Source organism: Carcharhinus amblyrhynchos, chromosome 34 (genome assembly GCF_965287045.1).
Source record: "Carcharhinus amblyrhynchos chromosome 34, sCarAmb.v2.hapA, whole genome shotgun sequence".
Taxonomy (NCBI): domain Eukaryota; kingdom Metazoa; phylum Chordata; class Chondrichthyes; order Carcharhiniformes; family Carcharhinidae; genus Carcharhinus; species Carcharhinus amblyrhynchos.
In genome coordinates, this window is record NC_137357.1 from 7,217,711 (window position 1) to 7,238,978 (window position 21,268).

Below are 21,268 nucleotides of genomic sequence, written 5' to 3' on the forward strand. Positions count from 1 at the left end.
CAAAGGGTGGAAAATCCCACCCATCATCTCAAACAAAATCCAAAGAAATACGCCAAGTCAGGAATCAAAGGTTACAATGTGATACAACAGTATGTTATATATATTTGTGCACCAAGCAATGAAAGAGGGTAAGTGATCTCTCTCCTTACAGGTACTGAACATAGGGACAAACCAATTGGTAATCTGATGAAGCAACAGATCCTCGCTTGATTTTGACTTCAGTTAAACAATACTCCTTAACTGTGACCAATGCAGAACCAAGGAGGTGCGAGGTGAAATGCAGGTGTGCAAAGAAAGGAACAGAAATGAGCTTGACACAGACAAGCAGATGGCAAAATGAGTTAACCCATGTTGCAGCTTTCATTCAGAACTAATCAGAGTATGCAACTGGCAGGAGTTTGGAGAAACAGTTGTCCAGCTGCTAAAGCTGCAAAGTCCTGTGTCCGAATTTCAACAGGAAAGATATTTAAAATAATACATCTGATTCCAGTACTAGCTAGTTCTTCAATGACCATATTCTTGCAAGTAGCCAAGAGGAGGATTAGGGAGAGTATTTCCTTTCATCGAAGACTTTGGGCAATTAGGGGGCAGTAATGGAAAGAGGTGATATGGATGGAGAAGTAAGAGGGGCAAGAGGAAAAGGGGAGATAAAGAGAAGGGCTTCAAAGAATAGATGAGGGGTGTGGGGCAAAGAGGACAGAAGAGAAGAGGACAGAAGAGAAGAGGACAGAAGAGAAGAGGACAGAAGAGGACAGAAGAGAAGAGGACAGAAGAGAAGAGGACAGAAGAGAAGAGGACAGAAGAGAAGAGGACAGAAGAGAAGAGGACAGAAGAGAAGAGGACAGAAGAGAAGAGGACAGAAGAGAAGAGGACAGAAGAGCAGAGGACAGAAGAGCAGAGGAAAAAGAAAATGTATTAGAAGTCAGTGAAGTAAGAGGGGAAACCTGCCAGAAGAACAAAGTTGGGGTAAGAGGAGGGTAAAATATTTTTTCATAAAACAAAGTCAAGAAATCTTACCTCACTTTCATTGTTTGTTGGGTAAAGCAAGCAAGAAAGACACATTTGATCTTTGTGGCCATTCTTTTGGTGGTTACACCAGTTGCAAGTACTTAAAAAAAAAAGTTGCTCTCCTTCTCTTCTGTTCAAAGAAAAAAAACTACCACATTCTGAAAAGGGAAAGCCCAGCAATGTCGAGAAACTGTCTGGTTCACTAATATCCTTTAGGGAAGGAATTCTGCTGTTCTTGTGTCGTCTGGCCTACATGTGACTCCAGACCAATGTGTTGACTCTTAAGTGCCTTGTGAAATGGTCTCGGGCAAACCCACTTAATTCAAGGACAATTATGGATGGGCAGCAAATGTCCACATCCCATTAAAAATAAAAACGTGTGTGTGGATATTAAGGCTCCAGTTTAGCTCACCACTTCTAACAGCATGCATCTTTCAGAAGTGAAACTGTTTGAAGAAGTATTTCCCTGATCTTTCCCAACTTTGTGACACGTGAGGTGGAATTTTGTTTCATGGTAATTTTCTAAATGTCAGTGACAGAGATACTGGCCTATTAAGTTCTGGAGTAATCTTGAAGACAGTTCTGCCCATCTCCTGAACAGGAGTCCTGCAGAACTCCAGATTAATGGTGTCCAACATCTAAAATGTTTCTCTGGTTATTCCAAAACTCCTGCCGAAGAGACTTGCTGGTGATATTTCCAATGAATTTTTATTCACTCATCAACATAATTCAAATCAGTGGTGAATGAGCTCAAGTTTCCTTTTCCATTTTCACTTTGGTATTCTGCACCAATGCATCTTCTCCACAGCTCTGTATTATCCTTGACTAGTTTTCACTTGGTTCTGCAATGGTGGCAGTGACCACCATTCTTCTTATGAGTAAACACAGTCCACTTTGCTTCTTTTAAACTTGCTGTGACCAAAGAAATCAGCCCCAGTGCACTGAGGTGTTTCTTAATCAATCCGTGCAGTCTTAACAGGCTCTATTTGCATTTCCTCTCCAGCTACGTGGCAGTGGGGTGTAATGAGGTTTGTGGCAAAGCTTTTATAGCTGGGAAAGGCAATGTTTTATGTTTGCTACAAGCTTTCACATGGGCAGTGATCCACTTGTACCACCTCGTGGAACAACCACTTTCGCAAACCAAGGACCTGGCTCACCGCATCCATCTGCATTTTGACAGCAAATAGACTGACAAAAACATTCCACAGTTTTTGCAACTTGAACACTGAACATAAGGCAACAATTCTGAACCTTCATGATTTCTGGTGCCGGCTGTGGTTCAATTAGCAGTCTCTCAGACAGAAGACTGAGTTTAACAGCAATTAGTCATGGGCAATAAGTGCTGGCCTGGCCAGTGACACCAAGAATTAACAGGTCCCACTCCAGAGACCTGAGCCCAAATGTAGGCTGACACTTCCGATCTGTACTGACAGAGTACTGCAACGTCAGACGTGCTATCTTTTGGATGTGATATTAAAATAAGGTCTCAGTGCACAGTCAGGTGGTTGTAAAATTTCCTCCAGTTCCATTTTAAACAAGAGCAGCAGAGTTCAGTGTGGTTTGGATATTTATTACTTAACCAACACCACTCAGACATGTGATCTGGTCATCATCATACAGCTGTTTGTGGGGTTTTTCTGTGCACAAAACACTAAATATTACAATAGAGATTCCACTTGATCAGTACTTCATTGCCTATAAAGCACTTTGGGATTTTTTGAAATCATGAACATAGAACACTACAGCACAAACAGGCCCTTCGGCCCACAAGTTGCACCAATCATATCCATACCTACCAGGCAAAGAACTATCTGTAACTCTCAATCCCATTAAATCCCACGTACTCATCCAGAAGTCTCTTAAAAGACCCCAGCGAGTTCGCCTCGACCACTGAGGCAGCCGATTCCACTCACTCACCACCCTCCGAGTGAAAACCTTACCCCTGACATCTCCTCTGTACCTGCTCCCCAGCACCTTAAACCTGTGTCCTCTCGTAGCATCATTTCAGCCCTGGGAAATAGCCTCCGAGAATCCACTCTATCGAGACCTCTCAACATTTTATAAACCTCTATCAGGTCGCCTCTCAATCTTCATCTCTACAGGGAGAAGAGACCTAGCTCCCTCAACCTATCTTCATCAGGTATGCCTCCCAATCCAGGCAACATCCTTGTAAATCTCCTCTGCACCCTCTCAATAGCTTCCACACCCTTCTTGTAGTGAGGGACCAGAACTGCGCACAGTACTCCAAGTGGGGTCTGACAAGGGTCTTATAAAGTTGCAAAATTACCTCCCGACTCCTAAACTCAATCCCTTGATTAATGAAGGCTAGCACACCATAAGCTTTGAAGGGCAAGTCTTCATTTTTTTTCTTGAAGGACCAGAGAGACTCGATCTATTCCAGCACAGGTGTTCTGCACTTTAAACTTACTAGCCTGTAAGCAGACACGATGTGATGTGGAGATGCCGGCATTGGACTGGGGTAAACACAGCAAGAAATCTCACAACGCCAGGTTAAAGTCCAACCAGTTTATTTGATAGTAATCCCACAAGCTTTCAGAAACGCTGTTCCTTCATCAGGTGTGTGGAAGGAACCTGACGAAGGAACAGCTTTTCCGAAAGCTTGTGGGATTACTATCAAATAAACTGGTTGGACTTTAACCTGGTGTTATGAGACTTCTTATTCTGTAAGCACACACTTGGTGACATTCAGCCTTTGCCTGGGGTCCCCACAATGTGCAGTATGGCTCGAGTGAATATTACAGCAGCTTCTCCGCATTCCCAAATAATGCCACTGAGACAACGCAGACCCCACCGACACATTTGTGTAAACCCTCCATATGTGATGGTTGGTATAACATCACTAAGGTAACATCCAGATGATTCTACGAGGCCTTTCTTGTTTTGATAAACATGTACTTTGAAATGATTTTAGTTTTCAAGAAATAATTTCACCAAAAGCTGTCAATAGCATTGTCTTTATATGAGGATCATCTTTTACCTTGATGTCAGTGTTTGAACATAGTTTACATGTTTTCCATGCGGCCTGAAGGGCCCAGCACAGCCAGCACATTTAGTTAGATATAACTGACATCCATGGCAAGGTAATTAGCTCCATATGGCCTATCCGGTCTCCTGTTCAGGACATGTACTGGCGCTGTAAGCGGTGTGAATTGTAACTGGGAAGTACTTCAACACGCTGAGGTAAATTTTATGGTAGGGCATACTGCTTGCCCCCTGGAATACATAAGGTATTGCTCTTTGCAGGCATAAAGGACACATACACACATTGCACCTGTTTAGTTGAACAAGCGATAGCTATTCGCTGGCTCATTTCTCAGGGCAATGCCTTGACCAGAGTCAAGTTGCTTGTTTAAATATGCAGGATATTTAACTATCAGTCAGCATTTTTCATGTGAATACCTCCACAAATCAAGAGTCCATTTGTGAACCCATCAACACTCTTCTCAAACAGTATAAAGTTGTATTTTTACAATTGTCCTGATGACTGCATGATGAAAAGCTTCGACAAATTGTCTTTTTTCAGCAATACTGAGTGTTCTATGTGTGATTTCACCAAGGTCCTGTACAACTGCTGTAAAACTTCTCTATTATCATTGCATTATCAATGATGCGATTCCAACAATGTATGGAATCAAATCCCTTTGAGCATGGGTGAACATTGGGTTTTACTCCACAGTTCAGCGCTAGAACTGAGCAGGGTGCCAAGACTGGTTGCTTATTGTGCTTGGTGGCTGCGAGTTTAAAAAAAATCCTTCAAGAGTTCTCATAAATGTGATGCAAGATTATCCACTTACTGAAGTCAATGAGGAACCTTCCATATCCCTTCCTCTGGTACTGGGGAAGAATCATGATGCAGGACACATTGTACTTCTGCTGGCAATGCTTCTCCTGATTATGAATGGAGGAATAGAAAGAGAAATCATCAATCAGGAGCACATGTATACAAGATACCTATACCAATCACTGCCCCTACTATCCACTCACTCCGCCGACACTACCTTCTGCCTCTGCAAAGCAGACAGCAAAACCAGACACCCTACAAAACCCAGGCATACTCTTTTCCAACTTCTTCCATCAGGATAAAGATACAAAAGTCTGAGGGTCACGAATCAGCCAACTCAAGAGCAGCTTCTTCTCTGCTGCCATCAGGCTTTTGAATGGACCTACCCATCATACCCATGTAACTGTCTAAATGCTTTTCAAAAAGGTAAGGACTATTACTTACATGGTGAAAAACTGCAGCAGGCAACGGTGCAGAGGGACCTCGGGGTCCTTGTGCATGAGTTGCAAAAACATAAGAACATAAGAACATAAGAACATAAGAAATAGGAGCAGGAGTAGGCCATCTAGCCCTTCGAGCCTGCCCCGCCATTCAATAAGATCATGGCTGATCTGTCGTGGCTCAGTTCCACTTTCCCGCCCTCTCCCCATAACCCTTAATCCCCTCTCTTATCAAGAACCCATCAACCCGCTTTTTAAAAATATTTAGCGAGGCAGCCTCCACCACTTCAACGGGCAGAGAATTCCAGAGATTCACCACCCTTTGAGTGAAGAAGTTCCTCCTCAACTCCGTTCTAAACCGCCTCCCCTTTATCTTGAGGCTGTGCCCCCTAGTCCTACTGTCTTTTTTGAGCGGGAAGAGTCTCTCCACCTCTATCCTATCCATCCCATTCATCATCTTATACGTCTCAATGAGATCTCCCCTCATTCTTCTAAACTCTAACGAGTACAAGCCTAGTTTATTCAGCCTCTCCTCATAGCTCAACCCCCTCAACTCCGGTATCAGCCTAGTAAACCTCCTCTGCACTCCCTCCAGGGCCAAAATATCCTTGCGCAGGTGCGGCGCCCAAAACTGCACACAGTACTCCAGCTGCGGCCTCACCAATGCCCTATACAGCTGCAGCAAGACCTCCCTACTTTTATATTCAATCCCCCTCGCTATGAAGGCCAGCATCCCATTCGCCTTCCTGACCACCTGCTGCAAAACCCAGCCTGCAGGTGCAGCAGGTGGTCAGGAAGGCGAATGGGATGCTGGCGTTCATAGCGAGGGGGATTGAATATAAAAGTAGGGAGGTCTTGCTGCAGCTGTATAGGGCATTGGTGAGGCCGCAGCTGGAGTACTGTGTGCAGTTTTGGGCACCGCACCCGCGCAAAGATATTTTGGCCTTGGAGGGAGTGCAGAGGAGGTTTACTAGGCTGATACCGGAGTTGAGGGGGTTGAGCTATGAGGAGGTTGAGCTATGAGGAGAGGCTGAATAAACTGGGCTTGTACTCGTTAGAGTTTAGAAGAATGAGGGGAGATCTCATTGAGACGTATAAGATGATGAATGGGATGGATAGGATAGAGGTGGAGAGACTCTTCCCGCTCAAAAAAGACAGTAGGACTAGGGGGCACAGCCTCAAGATAAAAGGGGGGCAGTTTAGAACGGAGTTGAGGAGGAACTTCTTCACTCAAAGGGTGGTGAATCTCTGGAATTCTCTGCCCGTTGAAGTGGTGGAGGCTGCCTCGCTAAATATTTTTAAGACGCGGGTTGATGGGTTTTTGATAAGAGAGGGGATTAAGGGTTACGGGGAGAAAGCGGGAAAGTGGAACTGAGCAGCGACAGATCAGCCATGATCTTATTGAATGGCGGGGCAGGCTCGAAGGGCTAGATGGCCTACGCCTGCTCCTATTTCTTACGTTCTTATGTTCAGCCGTGGCATGAAGATGGGTTATGTATGTTCCAGGTGAGGGGAAAGGGGAGACTGAAGATGAGACAGGAACTGGAGAAAATGGTGGAGGTGGCAATGTGGAAAAATAGCCTTTTTAAAAAGCAGAGTAATTTCTAAAAATGCACACCACTCAAAAGGAAGGGAACAAATAGTAATTTTGTATTGCTCTCGTCTGAGTGATGCAAGGCCACAGCAGGGATAAGAAATGAGCTGGGAGCAGCTGGGTGAGCAGTGGGACAGCAATGGGTGAGCAGATCTGCAGAATTGTGGAGATAACTGAATTCCTTGCGACTGTAGTTAAGATGCAAGGGCAGTAGTCATAGGGCAGTAAGCCAAGACCTAACGTGAATAAATTAAGTTTCAATGTAGAATTTAACAGAGGGCAGAAAACAGTGAAGTTAATATCCCAAATAGTATAAAAGTGCAAACATGTAAAAGTAACCAGAATCTAAAAATAGTGTTTGAAAACTTTGAAATGAGAGCTGCAATTGTCTGTTACTTTTAGTTTCCCAACCATTAGTTTCAGTAATGAGGACTAACTGACTCACCTTGGAGAAATATCCCACGAGATGGCAGCCTTTGCTGTCGTTTTGTGTCAAAACATAGAAGAGGAAGGGCTCCACATCATAGTACAATGTCTTGTGGTCAAGGAAGAGTTTGGCCAATAGACACAGGTTCTGGCAATATATAGTACTGATGTTTCCATCCACCTGCACAGAACAGACAGGTAATGAAATATTAAACACGCTGTCATTACAGGTTCAATGTTCATTAAGGGCAAAGAGAAACAAAGTAAAGCACTAAGTGGTGAAAACAAGATGCTTTTATAACCGAGCTTGATGAAAATTAACTTGAGGAGTAGCTTGGGGAGGAGGGAGACAAACAGATTGAAAAATAAATCCCTGACTATTTCCTTTGGGACTCCATCTGCTAGGTTTCTGGTTGATTTTATAGCAAAAACCAAATGAGCCAAGATGAAAAACACATTTTATTAAATACGAGAATACTTCAAAAATGTTCAGTAATGACCAACTGAACAGAGAGAACTAAGTAATGACTTTCATTTTGCATTACAAGTCATGTTGAATGTAGACACTAGAAAGGTTGATGTCAAGATAGGCAAAATTACACAGAGTTGCATTTAATTCAGTTGTTAATGGGAGCTGTAATTATCCATATCTTACAAGCTGTAAGACACTGCACACTTTCTGATGTATTGACCTTTTCAGCATCGTTGTTTTGTAGTTTAAAACGTTTGGGTCAACATGTGTCATGCATAGCACTTTGCCAAGACTGGACAATACATTGCAAAAAAGAGCTAGTGACTCAACACAAAATGACTCAAATTCTTTTAGTCAGTCCCCCTTCAAGTGGATGAAGACAGGTTAAGTGGGAGTGGATACAGAATGTTTTGCTCATGAGAGGAGGGTACATTTTATGTTCTGTCCACATTTAATCACAAGTTAACTGTGCCACAGCAAACCAATTTCCTGGAAGCGCAAAACCCTGAACTTACTTCAAACACAGAGATGTTATCTTTCCTGTAAATCTCATTGGCAGGGGGGTGAAACCAATTACACTTCTTCATGTGTTGCTGCAAAATGCTCTTGCTCTTCATGTACTTGAGGCAAAATTCACACAAGTATAACTTAGGCAGCCTGAAAGAGACGAATGCACAGATAAGAGTATGCCAGAGAATTATCAGTTTCCACGAACACAGCAATTTGACAGCATACCATCTTTTGCTCATGCATACATCAAGCTGCTTGTGTGTGTTTAGAGGTTTTACTGGCTTTCCCACAACCACACATCTCTTGTCTATCCAGCTTAAGAATAACAGATGTAGCTTTATTTTTCACTCAAAAGGCACCGCCAATACTAATTACTGGTGCACAACCCTGTCTGTAAAACTAAAAGTCAGGTGCTGTTACAGGTGATCCAGATAGACTAAGGTCCTTGTACAACTTAGGAAGCTGCTGATATGACTGTGGTCAAACATCAACAACAGTGAGAAAAACAAAGTGGAGGTATTTTGGTGGGGAAGGGGCCGAAGAACGATAACCATGGAATCTCGACAGTGCAGAAGGAGGCCATTTGGCCACAATTCCACCCAGTACGTCTAAGTCCATACATTTACCCTAGCTAGTCCTCCTGACACTAAGGGGCAATTTAGCACGGCCTAATCCACACTTCTTTGGACTGTGGGAGGAAACCGGAGCTTCTGGAGGAAACCCACGCAGACACGGGGAGAACGTGCAGACTGCACAATGATCCAAGGCCGGGAATCGAACACGGGTCCCTGCCGCTGTGAGCAGCAGTGCTAACCACCGTGCCACCAATCTTTTAATAGAAATGCTTGCTCTGTCAAAAATCTAAAAAATTCCCAAAATATGAATTCCTACAATGAAATAGCACTTTGACTGCCAAATGTGATCAGAATCGGAGATGGCAGGGATAAAAAAAATTCCAAATATGGAAGAATAACTGCAGTTGAAAAAAAGCAAGCTAAATGACGAAGTGGCATTGTCGGAAACTGGGAGGGTCAAAGCACCCTCAGGGTTTCCCATGATGTTATACACTCAGTTTCCATTTGTGCTCTTCACCCCGAGTCAAAGGTTAGTGTAACTTGTACTTGTAACTTAAGGGTTAAGTAAACAGGAAAATGCGCATGGAATGCACTCTTAACCCTTGCACCAGTTAGTTTAAACATTGCCTCCAGTGACTTTGTCTGTCACTATCCCCTGGTTTCCCTTCAGTTGGAAGTTTACGATTGTTAAGTATTGTGATTGTTAATGCAATTCACTTTTGATGAATCATTGATCTTTTGCCAGCTTTGTGAACAGATTTTATTGACAGATCAACATAGAAAGTGTTCAATCCTCAACTGATGCCTTTTAATATAGCGCTCAAAACACCTCATTCTTCTTTAGATAAAAACTGTTTTCCACCGTATGGCACCAACAGCATCACCTGATGCGGTTCAAAAAATACAACCTGGCTGATAAATTAAGTCAGACTACTTTTGCAAGTATTATGATGACCAGGCTGCCATCCAGAACCTGGTGGGTGAAGAGTATACAACACAGGGGTAGAAAGAAAGGCTGTGAGCAAACCAAGTCAATGAAAACTATTTCAGTTGAAAGTAACCAAAAGACACACGTATCAATTTCAAATTTCTAAACCAACGGTGCAAAACCAACTACTTTAAGCTCATGAAAAGCAAAAGCAGATCTGTGTGAGTCGAAGCAAGTGTTTACTCTCTTTTGGTGCAGATAAATAGAGAGTTGGGTGGTCAACTGTTGTCAATTTGGCATCACCAGTTTCTTGAGCAACATCCCAGTGGCAACTCAAACTATTTAAAAGGAAGTGAATAAAACACATTCCACAATTTCACTCCAACCACACGGTCTATGCTGACCTTACTGTAGTGTCTGAAATACTATACAACACAATATCTGCGCTTATAAGCAAGGCGTATCTATTTTCATTACATAGTGTGGTTAAGGACTATGTGTGACTTAACAGAAGTGCATCACCTAAGCCAGAAGAGAGCCTGTCCAATCAAAGGAAAGTGAGCTCATGTTCAGTAAAGAGGATTAACAAGAGTCTCACCCAATGAAATCCACTCGCGACAATGCAGAAAATACAACACCGCAACAACTCTGCCTCAGCTGCAACCTTTTTTTGGCTTAATGCATAATGTGTCCTTCCTGTGGCTCATCTAACAGCCTCAGCTCCCACTTATGTCGTTTGTTCACTTGTATTTATTGAAACTGGCAATCAATTCTGATTCAATAAAGTCCTGTAATTAAAGATTGGGGAGAAATGGATCAGCGCTCACGCCATGCCCCCCTGCTGCCAATACCTAGGCTTGCCTGGGGAAGCTCATGATCTGACCAGTAGATTAAATTCCAAAGGAAGCTACATGAGAAGAGTCTACAAAAGGAATCCTAGTTGAAGTCCCAAAGCCAGAAGGAACAAGGAAAGATAACTCCCAAAGATCAGAGCTTGCTTTTCGAATCTTCCAGTTCAATGTTGAGTGCCCATTGGTAGCAAAGTGAAGTCCTTGCTGCTCAATATCCCATTGATGTCAGAACAGAAGAAACAGAACACTATTCCGCCAAAAGCTATGACCTCCTGTCAATACCACTTTGATGCCAAATATGGCTGTGCCACCCATGTCCAAACCAATATTGCTCAAGAAAATCACTTGGCAACAACCATTTTCTCTGACACCTTAGCAGTTGATGGATTCCACATAGCCTATGTCTGCAAGCACTAAGCATCAGCAAGTCTTGCCCACCCTCCCCACTCAGCCATCTAATGTGTGAAACTTGAACAGTCAACATTCAGACTGGAGATACCAGTATTGGATAGTGAAACGCTAGTATGGTGGACATCCAGAAACAATTCTAAACAGTGAGGAGCAGTGAGGAACATTACATTCAGTTGGACAGCTTAGGGACAGTTCTCTTCATGGGACTCCCCACGTTGCACAGAGCCTTGGCTCAGTTAACTTCCCAAGCATCCAACACCAACCCTTACTCATTTACAGAAGCCTATGTGATTTGATAGTCAACAACTCCAATAAGATGTGATGGAATTTCTGGAAACCGAATGGGCAACATACAATGTAATCTTTGGAATGCAGTGTCTGAACAACCACACTACAAAACATCACTGTTGATGAAGCATACAATCACCTCTGTGGTGCAATCTACAAAGCATGGCAATTTCTCAAGACTACCAATCCATCTACATCCCAAGTTTAGATGAAGAGTGTATATAACACACACATCTCTAATCCCAGGTAACCATGGGCTGCTCTCCCCTTTGACAGGGGGAGATGATTGGTGGTGATTTAACCTGAGGATCACCACAACTTAGGCAAGACGCAAGACTGAGAAGGTGGTGCCTTCATGAATGACCTCAGCTGCTACTGTTGCCGTCACACTGCATTACTAACTAGCTACGCAGCTAACTGAGCTAAAACAACCCCCAACGAACAGAGTGCTGCCCTCTGAAAGGCATATGAAACATTAGGGGACCCAGAGATAGAAGATCATCTAATCCAGTCCCTAAACTGGGAGGAACCCATAGCAAAGCTAAATGTCATACACTCCAGCAAGAGGTGCTGAAACAGAATCTGTCACCTTGAGCAGCCTAAAAGCCAACTACTAAAAACTGCCACTCAGTTACTCACAACCATGTCGCCAGCCATCTGGTGTGCCATAGTTAAGACACTCCTGAACTCAAACACCAAATCAAACACCCAATCAAACACCCAGGGTGAACGAAGACAACACCAATAGCAACACAGAAAAGACAACACTCCTCCCATTTTGAGGTTGCAGAACTGAAGGAGATCCTCGAGGGATTGAAGTGTGGCCAGACATCAGGATATGATCATATTGCACCAGAATCTATGAAACACGTGGGGCCCCAAGCTCTTGCCACGCTGACCTGATTTTATATGATGGTCATACATTTCAACACCAATCCAAAGAAATGGTGGACAGCAAACGTCATCACCATACCAAAACTCTCGCATTGGCCCCATACATAATTCTTGAATGCTTCATCCTTCAGCACATAAATCCAATCGTAAGTTGGATTTATTGTTCTTATTGTTGACCAAGCTTCCACAGGACGACAGCACAGGAAAACAGGTCCTGGAAAAAACTTCAAGACAGGTGCTGTGTTCCTCAACCTCACAGCTGCATACAACCCAATTTGGCACACTGGCAATCATGCAACCTCTTCCCCCACCAATCCTAAGGCACTGGAACACCGTTGTACAATTCAAGGTTCAGAGTTTACCTTGGACAGGCAAAAAGTACATGGAAAAGGCAAATCAATGGACTCTCCTAAGGCTCAGTGCTGGCTCCAACCCTGTTCAGCTTGCACACAAATGATCTTCCAAAAACTAACTTGTGAAAGCTCATATTGACGGTGACATCTGCCTCGCAACTTTAGACCCTAAATGAGAACTTGTCAAAAGTTGAATAATACTGCAAAATGTGGTGAATCAAGTCAAGCCCTGCAAAATCAATATCCAGATTATTCCATGTTCATAATGTCAATAAAGAGCTCAACATGCAAATTAAAGCACCACCTCGGAGTGACCCTAGATAGGACTCTGACCTTCCAGGAACACCACAAACAACTGCAGCCAAGGTCAAGCCCAGTAACAACTCTGCAGAAGGATCTAGATAGGCTGGGCGAATGGGCCAGGAACTGGCAAATGGAATTTAATGTTGGCAAAAGTGAGGTTGTCCACTTTGGTAGGAATAATGGTAGGAAGGACTATTACTTACATGGTGAAAAACTGCAGCATGCGACGGTGCAGAGGGACCTCGGGGTCCTTGTGCATGAGTCACAAAAACCCAGCCTCCAGGTGCAGCAGGTGGTCAAGAAGGCGAATGGGATGCTGGCCTTCATAGCGAGGGGGATTGAATATAAAAGTAGGGAGGTCTTGCTGCAGCTGTATAGGGCACTGGTGAGGCCGCAGCTGGAGTACTGTGTGCAGTTTTGGTCGCCGCACTTACGCAAGGATATTTTGGCCTTGGAGGGAGTGCAGAGGAGGTTTACTAGGCTGATACCGGAGTTGAGGGGGTTGAACTATGAGGAGAGGCTGAATAAACTAGGCTTGTACTCGTTAGAGTTTAGAAGAATGAGGGGAGATCTCATTGAGACGTATAACATGATGAATGGGATGGATAGGATAGAGGTGGAGAGGCTCTTCCTGCTCAGAAAGGACAGTAGGACTAGAGGGCACAGCCTCAAGATAAAGGGGGGGGGCGGTTTAGAACAGAGTTGAGGAGGAACTTCTTCACTCAAAGGGTGGTGAATCTCTGGAATTCTCTGCCCGTTGAAGTGGTGGAGGCCACCTCGCTCAATATTTTTAAGATGCGGGTTGATAGGTTTTTGATAGGCAAGGGGATTAAGGGTTATGGGGAGAGGGCGGGAATGTGGAATTGAGCCACGACAGATCAGCCATGATCTTGTTGAATGGCGGGGCAGGCTCGAGGGGTTAGATGGCCTACTCCTGCTCCTATTTCTTATGTTCTTAACTCAATTGCCAAACTAGCTGGCTCAAGGTGGGATGCTGCTCCCACGACCCTGGCAAACATCACTCCTCCACATATCTAGCCACTTTCAACAAGCCAGCGCACCCAAAGTACGACTCCTAGCAAGGTGCTCAATCTGGAAGAGCCCTTCCACACTGGATTTCCAATGCAAATTCCACCTGGACAAATGAATGGAAATCACTGGACATGACACCCAACCCAATAGCTGCTCTGCTTCTTGCAAGGAAAGTGTGTTCCATCGTCAAGAGGTTCAGGACTGGCCACGGCTCCATGCTTGTCCACCCTCCATAGATGGGGCATTAGTGCAAACCTCCTGTGTGCTTGTGGGAAAGACCAGACTATGTGCTGCATCATAGAAGGGACATAGACTCAGCAGAGGCCTATCCACACTCAAACACAAAGACTGGAAGAAACTGCTTGGCTTAAGGACTTTGCATTCGCTAAATAAAATTAGACATTTTCAGCAAATCCAAAAGCATGAAAGCTATTCTGCACAGATTCTCAGAATTAACTTCAGGATAATATAGTTAATGAAAATATCAACCAGGGATTCAAATTAGGTCTGGAATCATCATCTCACAAAGTTTGAACTTCGCAGTGCAGGATAGCAGGAAAATTAACAAGCAGGTCACAAATTTAGCGGTGAATAAGTGAATTGAGGTGAAGGGAAGCCAGTAGCACTGCACGGCTGCTGTAAAGTATTCTTTTTGGACAGGTAAAGGATGACATGCTGAAACAGATTGCTTTCCATTTAAGTAAACAATTGGTTCATACCAACCAGCAGGGATCTGGCTCACTGACAATTATCAACAAATACGGCCTCTTTTCTACTACCAACTATTTGAGTCTCACAATTTTTGCACAAGGCTGAGGCCATCTCACCTTTTTTTAGTTTACGTAGTAGTGTCACAAATAGGCTTACATTAACATTGCAATGATGTGCGGGTTAGGTTGATTGGCCATGCCAAAAATTGCCCTTAGTGTCCTCAGATGAGGGATTAGTGGATAAATCTGTCAGAATATTGGGGGGGTAGGGCCTGGGTAGGATTGTGGTCGGTGCAGACTCTGTGGGCCAAATGGCCTCTTTCTGTACTGTCGGGTTTCTATGATTTCTAAGTTACTGTGAAAACCCTAGTCGCCACACTCCGGTGAAGGAGAACTTAGCACATAACGAGCACATCTTTCAGACTGTGGCAGGAAACCGGAGCACCTGGAGGAAACCCATGCAGACACAGGGAGAACATGCAGGCTCCACAAAGACAATGACCCAAGCTGGGAATCGAACCCTGGTCCCTGGCGCTGAGAGGCAGCAGTGCTAACCACTGTAGCGCCCTCGCAGCTATCACCAGAATCAGCTCAAGTATTGCCGCCACTGTACAGCACTGGTGCCCAAGAATGGTATGTCAGTAGAAATTCATGCTTTGAGGAGGAATAAGGAAAGACGTTTTCACATATTAAAGAGTATTAGCCCAAGTATCATCTTTTTTCTATCGTAGTTATTTGGCACAATTTAATTAAGTACACCAATTGACAACACTTTAAGGTGATGATATCAAGGCCAGCAGTCTATACTTGCTGGAGTACGGCCATTTGTGCATGTTAAAAGCTTGATTTGCTCTAATAAGGCTGGGAGCTGCAATTCATTAGTTAAATCACTAGCTACTAATGGTCACAATCAGCGTACTTCAATACTGAGAAAGGACATCTCAACCTAATTTAACCACTCGGTTGTATCTCTTTGATTTAATGAGCTCTTTGTGCCTTATTTCAGCATAAAAAGCATTGGAGCTTTGATGATGAGTCTCATTAAAACATATTGCAATGCAAACTGAAAATGTGAGATGGGGGATTGATGTATAATGAGCTACATGTTCAGTGCACAGAGTAATGAAAAGCATCAGTACTGTACATTTAAGTGGTAAGATCATGAATTCTTGATGGTGTGATTTAATTTGGTATATTGCACTGCAACGTAGTGTGAGTAAATGGGAACTGGTTCCATTCAAATGACTACATTCACACTGAGTGATGGGGAAGGAAATTTGAATGCTGTGTTTCCAGGCAAACAATATTTGGAATCAACCGTATGTTTGAGTGCTCAGGGGAAACACACAACTTGAGAACACTTTCAAAATCATTCTAGCAAATGCAAAATAAAGTGCTGTATTTATTTTTGGTCAAACATAGTTGACATCCATCAGGTTTAACAGTGGCCAAACCAAGGCGCTGTGAGATGCACAGCAAACTTGTCTTTTTGTTAACGATATATTGAATGTACAGGACATCTTTGTCGTAACATATCCCATTTTAAGGAGGTTGGTAAACCTTTGTGTCCTGAAGTGCAAGCAGGGCCTCTTCTGCAGTTGAACCAGCTAAAACTGCACATGCAAAAAAAGCCTGCAGGTAAATTTCCGTCTCTTCGTCGAACTAGAACTACCCTGCCTGAGTTAGCGAAGAAGATTGCCAGCCCTCACTTAAATCTTTCTCCCTCCTGTTTTATTCATGCCAGACTTGCTGGTAAACATTATCCTAGTCTGCTTAGTTCACATTTAGGATTACTGAATCTGCAACAGAGGTTAATTAGGTCAAGTTTCCATCAGCAGGCAACGACTATCATTTCAGATTCATTGTTACTGCAGTGGCCGCTGTTCACCACCTCCCCTGTGAAGGAAGATATTCAGACAGTGTCACAATGACAGTTGGTTGACAGAGGGGTTATTGAGTGACTTGCTGTTTTGAGGCAAGTTCAATCACTTCTCTATTGTAACAGGAGACAGTTTCATTCTTCTGGCTTTAAATGGCCCATAATAAACTGAAAACAACCACCTTGTGAAAGAAAATTTTAAAAATATTCTTAGGGAGTTAAAATGGTTTAATGCAGTATTCTGGCATAACAAGCATTCTCTCCTGAGCACCACGTGCCAACTATGCAAACCACTAATTGAAAGCTGATCAATGTTACAGGGCCTCTTGAATGTTGTGTAACATGATGTTAAGGACAAAGTATGATCATAATCTGTAGAGTATCATACTGGTGGCTATTCCTTATCATTGATGCTTCACAATGAGATCGCTACTCCTCAGCCTCAAAGTAATTACGGCAGTGTGCTGTGGGGTGGTATGAACACCTTGAGTACTGCGTTTAAAATCATTCTGGAACACTGCATACGTTCACCAGGTTGATCATTGTTTCGGAATATGGACCATCTTCCAAATTATTATTGTGACCGTTGAATACTTTCCTCTAATTATTGAGCAAAATGACTTCTTCTTGGCTCTGCAAACCTGACCATGGAACAAACTCTCTGTGCATGAATATAATTACAAGACCAGTTTTAACTCATGCTTTCTCATGTTTCATGCACATTACTAATAGCAGAGACAAAGTGAAAGATTTTCATTTAACTTGAGGTTTTATTTCCTCAATATTTTGACTGTAAGAGGCATATGTAACTGAAATGTCCCCAAGCATAAATGTATCTCGCCTTAATGAAATTCTTCCAACTCTTTCTTCTTCCTCTCAGTGTCAGCCATGACTCAGCTGGTAACACTCTCATCGGTTTGAGTCCCACATCAGGGTTAGATATAAAAATCAAGGTTGACACTCCACTGCATTGCTAACGAAGCACTGTTGGAGGTGCTACCTTTCAGATGAGACATGAAACCAAGGCACTATCTTCCTGGTGGATGCAAAAGGCACTATTTTGAAGAAGAACCTGTGGGCTTCCTCTGTTGCCCTGACCAATATTTAATCAACATCACAAAAACAGACGATCTGGTTTTACCACATTACTGTTCGCCCCAGTTTGTTGTGTACAAACCAGTTGTGATATTTTCTACATTACAGCATTTCCTAAGTACTATATTGGCTGTAAAGTGCTTTGAGGTGTTGCAAAGCGTGATATAAATACAAGTCTTTTTTTTAACTCTTGCTGTATGCAATTAGTTTCATTAATAGTTTCCAAAAAGGAAGAAGGAAAGAAGGAAAAAAACAGATTTGAGGTTGCATGATCAGCTGAAAACAAACGATACCTGGTGTACTCTTGGGGATATGGAGAAGAATACCAGGTCTGGATCTCATATTTTCCAAATTCAATAACAGAAGGTGAGCGAACTTGTGGATCTGGTGGGCCAGTGACTCCAACTTTCTGTTGAAGAGAAACATGCATGTGATTATCAGTAAAGCTCTGTCATCTTTTTTCATCTTCAGGATATTCTTTAACAAACAAACCATTTTCTCAACTTCAGGTATAAGGCAACCTGAACATTACTACATTTCTAAAGTACTATGCACAAGTGTTTTCCAGTGAATAATGTCATCACCCCCAAGTTTCACAGGTTGAGATACAGGTTTCCAGAGATTTTGTCATCCCATTATTCCATATAAACTCATGCACATGAGCAATCTAATTGCACTGTCATTCTTCCTCCTTCCACAAAGGGAGAAGGCCATAGATCTTAGCACATCCAAAAAGAAGAAAATTAGCAACAATTATTTATTCACCAAAAATATGTCAGCAGCTTTCTAGTTTCTTGGAAAGGTTTAAACTCTATTCTTCCCATTTTACAAGGTACAAAGCATGCAGAGAATAATGGAACACGTAGAACCAATGGAATTATATTATGCATTCAGTTAAAATGATTGATAATTGTTTTGCACAGACAGGTACAGGAGTTAGGAGAGAGAGAGCTAAAAGCAACTCATCTATCTGTGTCCACCGATTCAAACAATTTTACTCTAGTTGCTACAACACAGATGTGACAAAGCCGGAGGAATCAACATGTATAATTTATCTACGTCTTTGTGACAAACAAAAACTTACTGCACAATGATTGTCGTTTGACTTTTCAGAACCATGGTCTAACTTCAAAAATGTAACTCAATTCTGAGCAAAGAGGACTCTTCAGATGTAGTGAGTATTTACAGACCTAATACAGCCCTCTGGGAGATAGGTTAGGGAATGCTTCATTGGAGCATTAACTTCATTTTGAAGGTTTGGACCAGTAAGCACAAAAACAAGAGCTGGTCAAATGAGTATGCACCTGCAGCTGCAACATTGAGGGTTTATTTCAGCACTGCAGGTTCAATTCAGTGCTGGCATCATTGTTATATGCTTGCTGACCTATGCAAAATACTTGACAGATTTTGTATTTTTCCATTCAGATTGTACAGACAGTTTATCTTTCAGTTAAAGAAAAGATTTTTTGGTGTCTGCTAACCATAGCATTTCTAAAATTATCCTTCTACTTTTTGTTGTTAAAGACTTGTAGATTATCTTTTATGTAACATGCTGATCTTTTCTCATAACCTCTTATACCCTTTTTCAATTTCTCCTAGCACACTCTGTACTCTGTTCTGATTTCAAGTACATTATGTGGTTGACATTTGTCATAATCTACCCTTTTAAATCATACTTTAGCCTCTATCTCCTGTCATCCAGAGATCTCCAGCTTTGAGAATGGGACAACTTTCCTCCTATGGGAATAGCTGTATGTGTAGAATCACATAATCCCTACAGTGCAAAAGGAGGCCATCAACCCATTGAGTCTGCACTGACTATTTGACAGAGCATCTTAAATCCACCCTGCCCCCGTAATCTCACATTTGCCAAACCACCTAACCTGCACATCTAAATTAGTCACTTTCTCCTCTTGTTCCCTTAGCTCTGAAATTTTTTTCCTCCCTTAAACATTATATCCAATTCCTCTTTGAAAGTTACAACTAATTCTGTTTCCAATACTCTTTCACACCAATCGTCTATTCCAGATTACAGTAACTTTCTGTCTAAGAAGTTTGCCCATGTTGCCTCTAGGAAACATTTTACATTTGTGTCCTGTTTACCAACCCTTCCACTACTGGAATTAATTTCCTCGCATTCACTCTATCAAAATGATTTGAACGTGTGGCACAGTCATTAGCACTGTTAACTCACAGCGCCGGAGACCCAGGTTTGATTCCCGGCTTGGGTCTGTGTGTGTGTGTGTGTGTGTGTGTGTGTGTGTGTGTGTGTGTGTGTGTGTGTGGAGTTTTCACATTCTCCCCATGTCTGTGTGGGTTTCCTCCGGGTGCTCCGGTTTCCTCCCATAGTCCGAAAGATGTGCTGGTTCGGGTACATTGGCTGTGCTAATTTCTCCTTCAGTGTTCCCGAACAGGCGCTGGAGTATGGTGACTAGGGGATTTTCACAGTAACTTCATTGTTGTGTTAATGTAAGCCTACTAGTGACACTAATAAACTACCACACAACCTGAACTTTTTCTTCTCCATGGAGAACAAACAGAGCTTCTCTTAGCTCTTCGCTTAATTGAACCTCTGATTCCTGATTCCATTCCAGTGAATTTCTTCTACATCCTCCCCAAAGGCTTACCAACATTCCTAAAGGGAAGTGCACAAAGTGAAAATCAGCTGGCTGAGTCTAACCCTATCTGGCATAACTAACTTGCTCTTGGTACCTTCTGTGGCTGCGGGATGACTACGTCCTGAAATATGCTGCCAATTAGACTTTTAAGCATCCTGCATGCCTTGCGGTGATGCTCGCAGCCACATACTCAGCTAGAGTAATTGCAGCCACTTGTGTAAGCAGTTTTCCAGTACTCACAGAGTGTTCCAGAATTCCCAAAAGGAACAGGATGTGTATGCGACTGGTCTCAGCTCTGTGACCACAGTATGAGAAACAGAAATAAAGGCTTGAACCATGCTTTTTTTTCCCCCCCAGTACAGATGACAAGATCATGGGCTGTAACTTACTTGGGAGTGGCAATACATGTTGGATTGCAATTCTGTGTCTAATTACTCGTGTGGGCCTTCTTCCGCCTCCGTCTTGCCCAACCTTCCAACTTGGGCCTGCTGAGAACCAGGCAGTGCAGCTGTCCCCAAAGCTCAATGCTGAAGTGAAGAATACACCCTTTCTTACTGAACTAGCTGCCACAAACCAGGTAACTTGAAAGCTCCAGTGAATACTACTGGGACTTACCTTCTCCCTAGTCTAAGATAGGTGGATGGGATTTGGGGTGTTGGATATTGGGAGGGCAATGGGTTGGGTTGGAGAAATTGGACATCAGAAGTGGTGGGGGAGGGGTGGAGAAAGTGTCACGGGAATCCAAATGGGGAGTCCCATGTAGTGGGGGATTCTGTGTCTTTGCGATGGTCACCCAGAAGTTAGAAGAGGTTTTAATGCTTAATTCTTCTCACCTGTTTGAGGTAACCATCAGTGTAACATGGCCGGGACTATCTTATGTGTGCAAATTAAACTTCATTTTCATACATTTTCTTGTGCCAGGCAATTACCCAGAGGAAGTCAGCACTTTCCAAGCAACTGTTGCATTAACCCTTTCATTCTGCAGTTCCAAGAGAGATTCCCCAACGCAGACTTGGTGAGTTTTCCAGCACTTTATTATTTTTGACAAATACTGGTTGGCTGACTGACCTCTCTCTGTG

The 21,268-nt window shown here is 42.9% G+C and overlaps 1 protein-coding gene across 2 annotated transcripts in view; it reads right to left on the minus strand.

Moving 5' to 3' along the window:
* LOC145361442 (histone acetyltransferase KAT6A-like) overlaps window positions 1–21,268 on the minus strand; it is a 153,313-nt gene that overhangs the window by 24,516 nt on the left and 107,529 nt on the right. For both annotated transcript variants that reach the window (XM_080217252.1, XM_080217251.1), the window contains exons 9-12: window positions 17,865–17,980; window positions 8,258–8,399; window positions 7,290–7,451; window positions 4,824–4,917 (exon numbers count right to left, since the gene is read on the minus strand). In XM_080217252.1, the coding sequence (XP_080073378.1) occupies window positions 4,824–4,917; window positions 7,290–7,451; window positions 8,258–8,399; window positions 17,865–17,980 (514 nt within the window). The remainder of the gene's footprint in view (window positions 1–4,823; window positions 4,918–7,289; window positions 7,452–8,257; window positions 8,400–17,864; window positions 17,981–21,268) is intronic.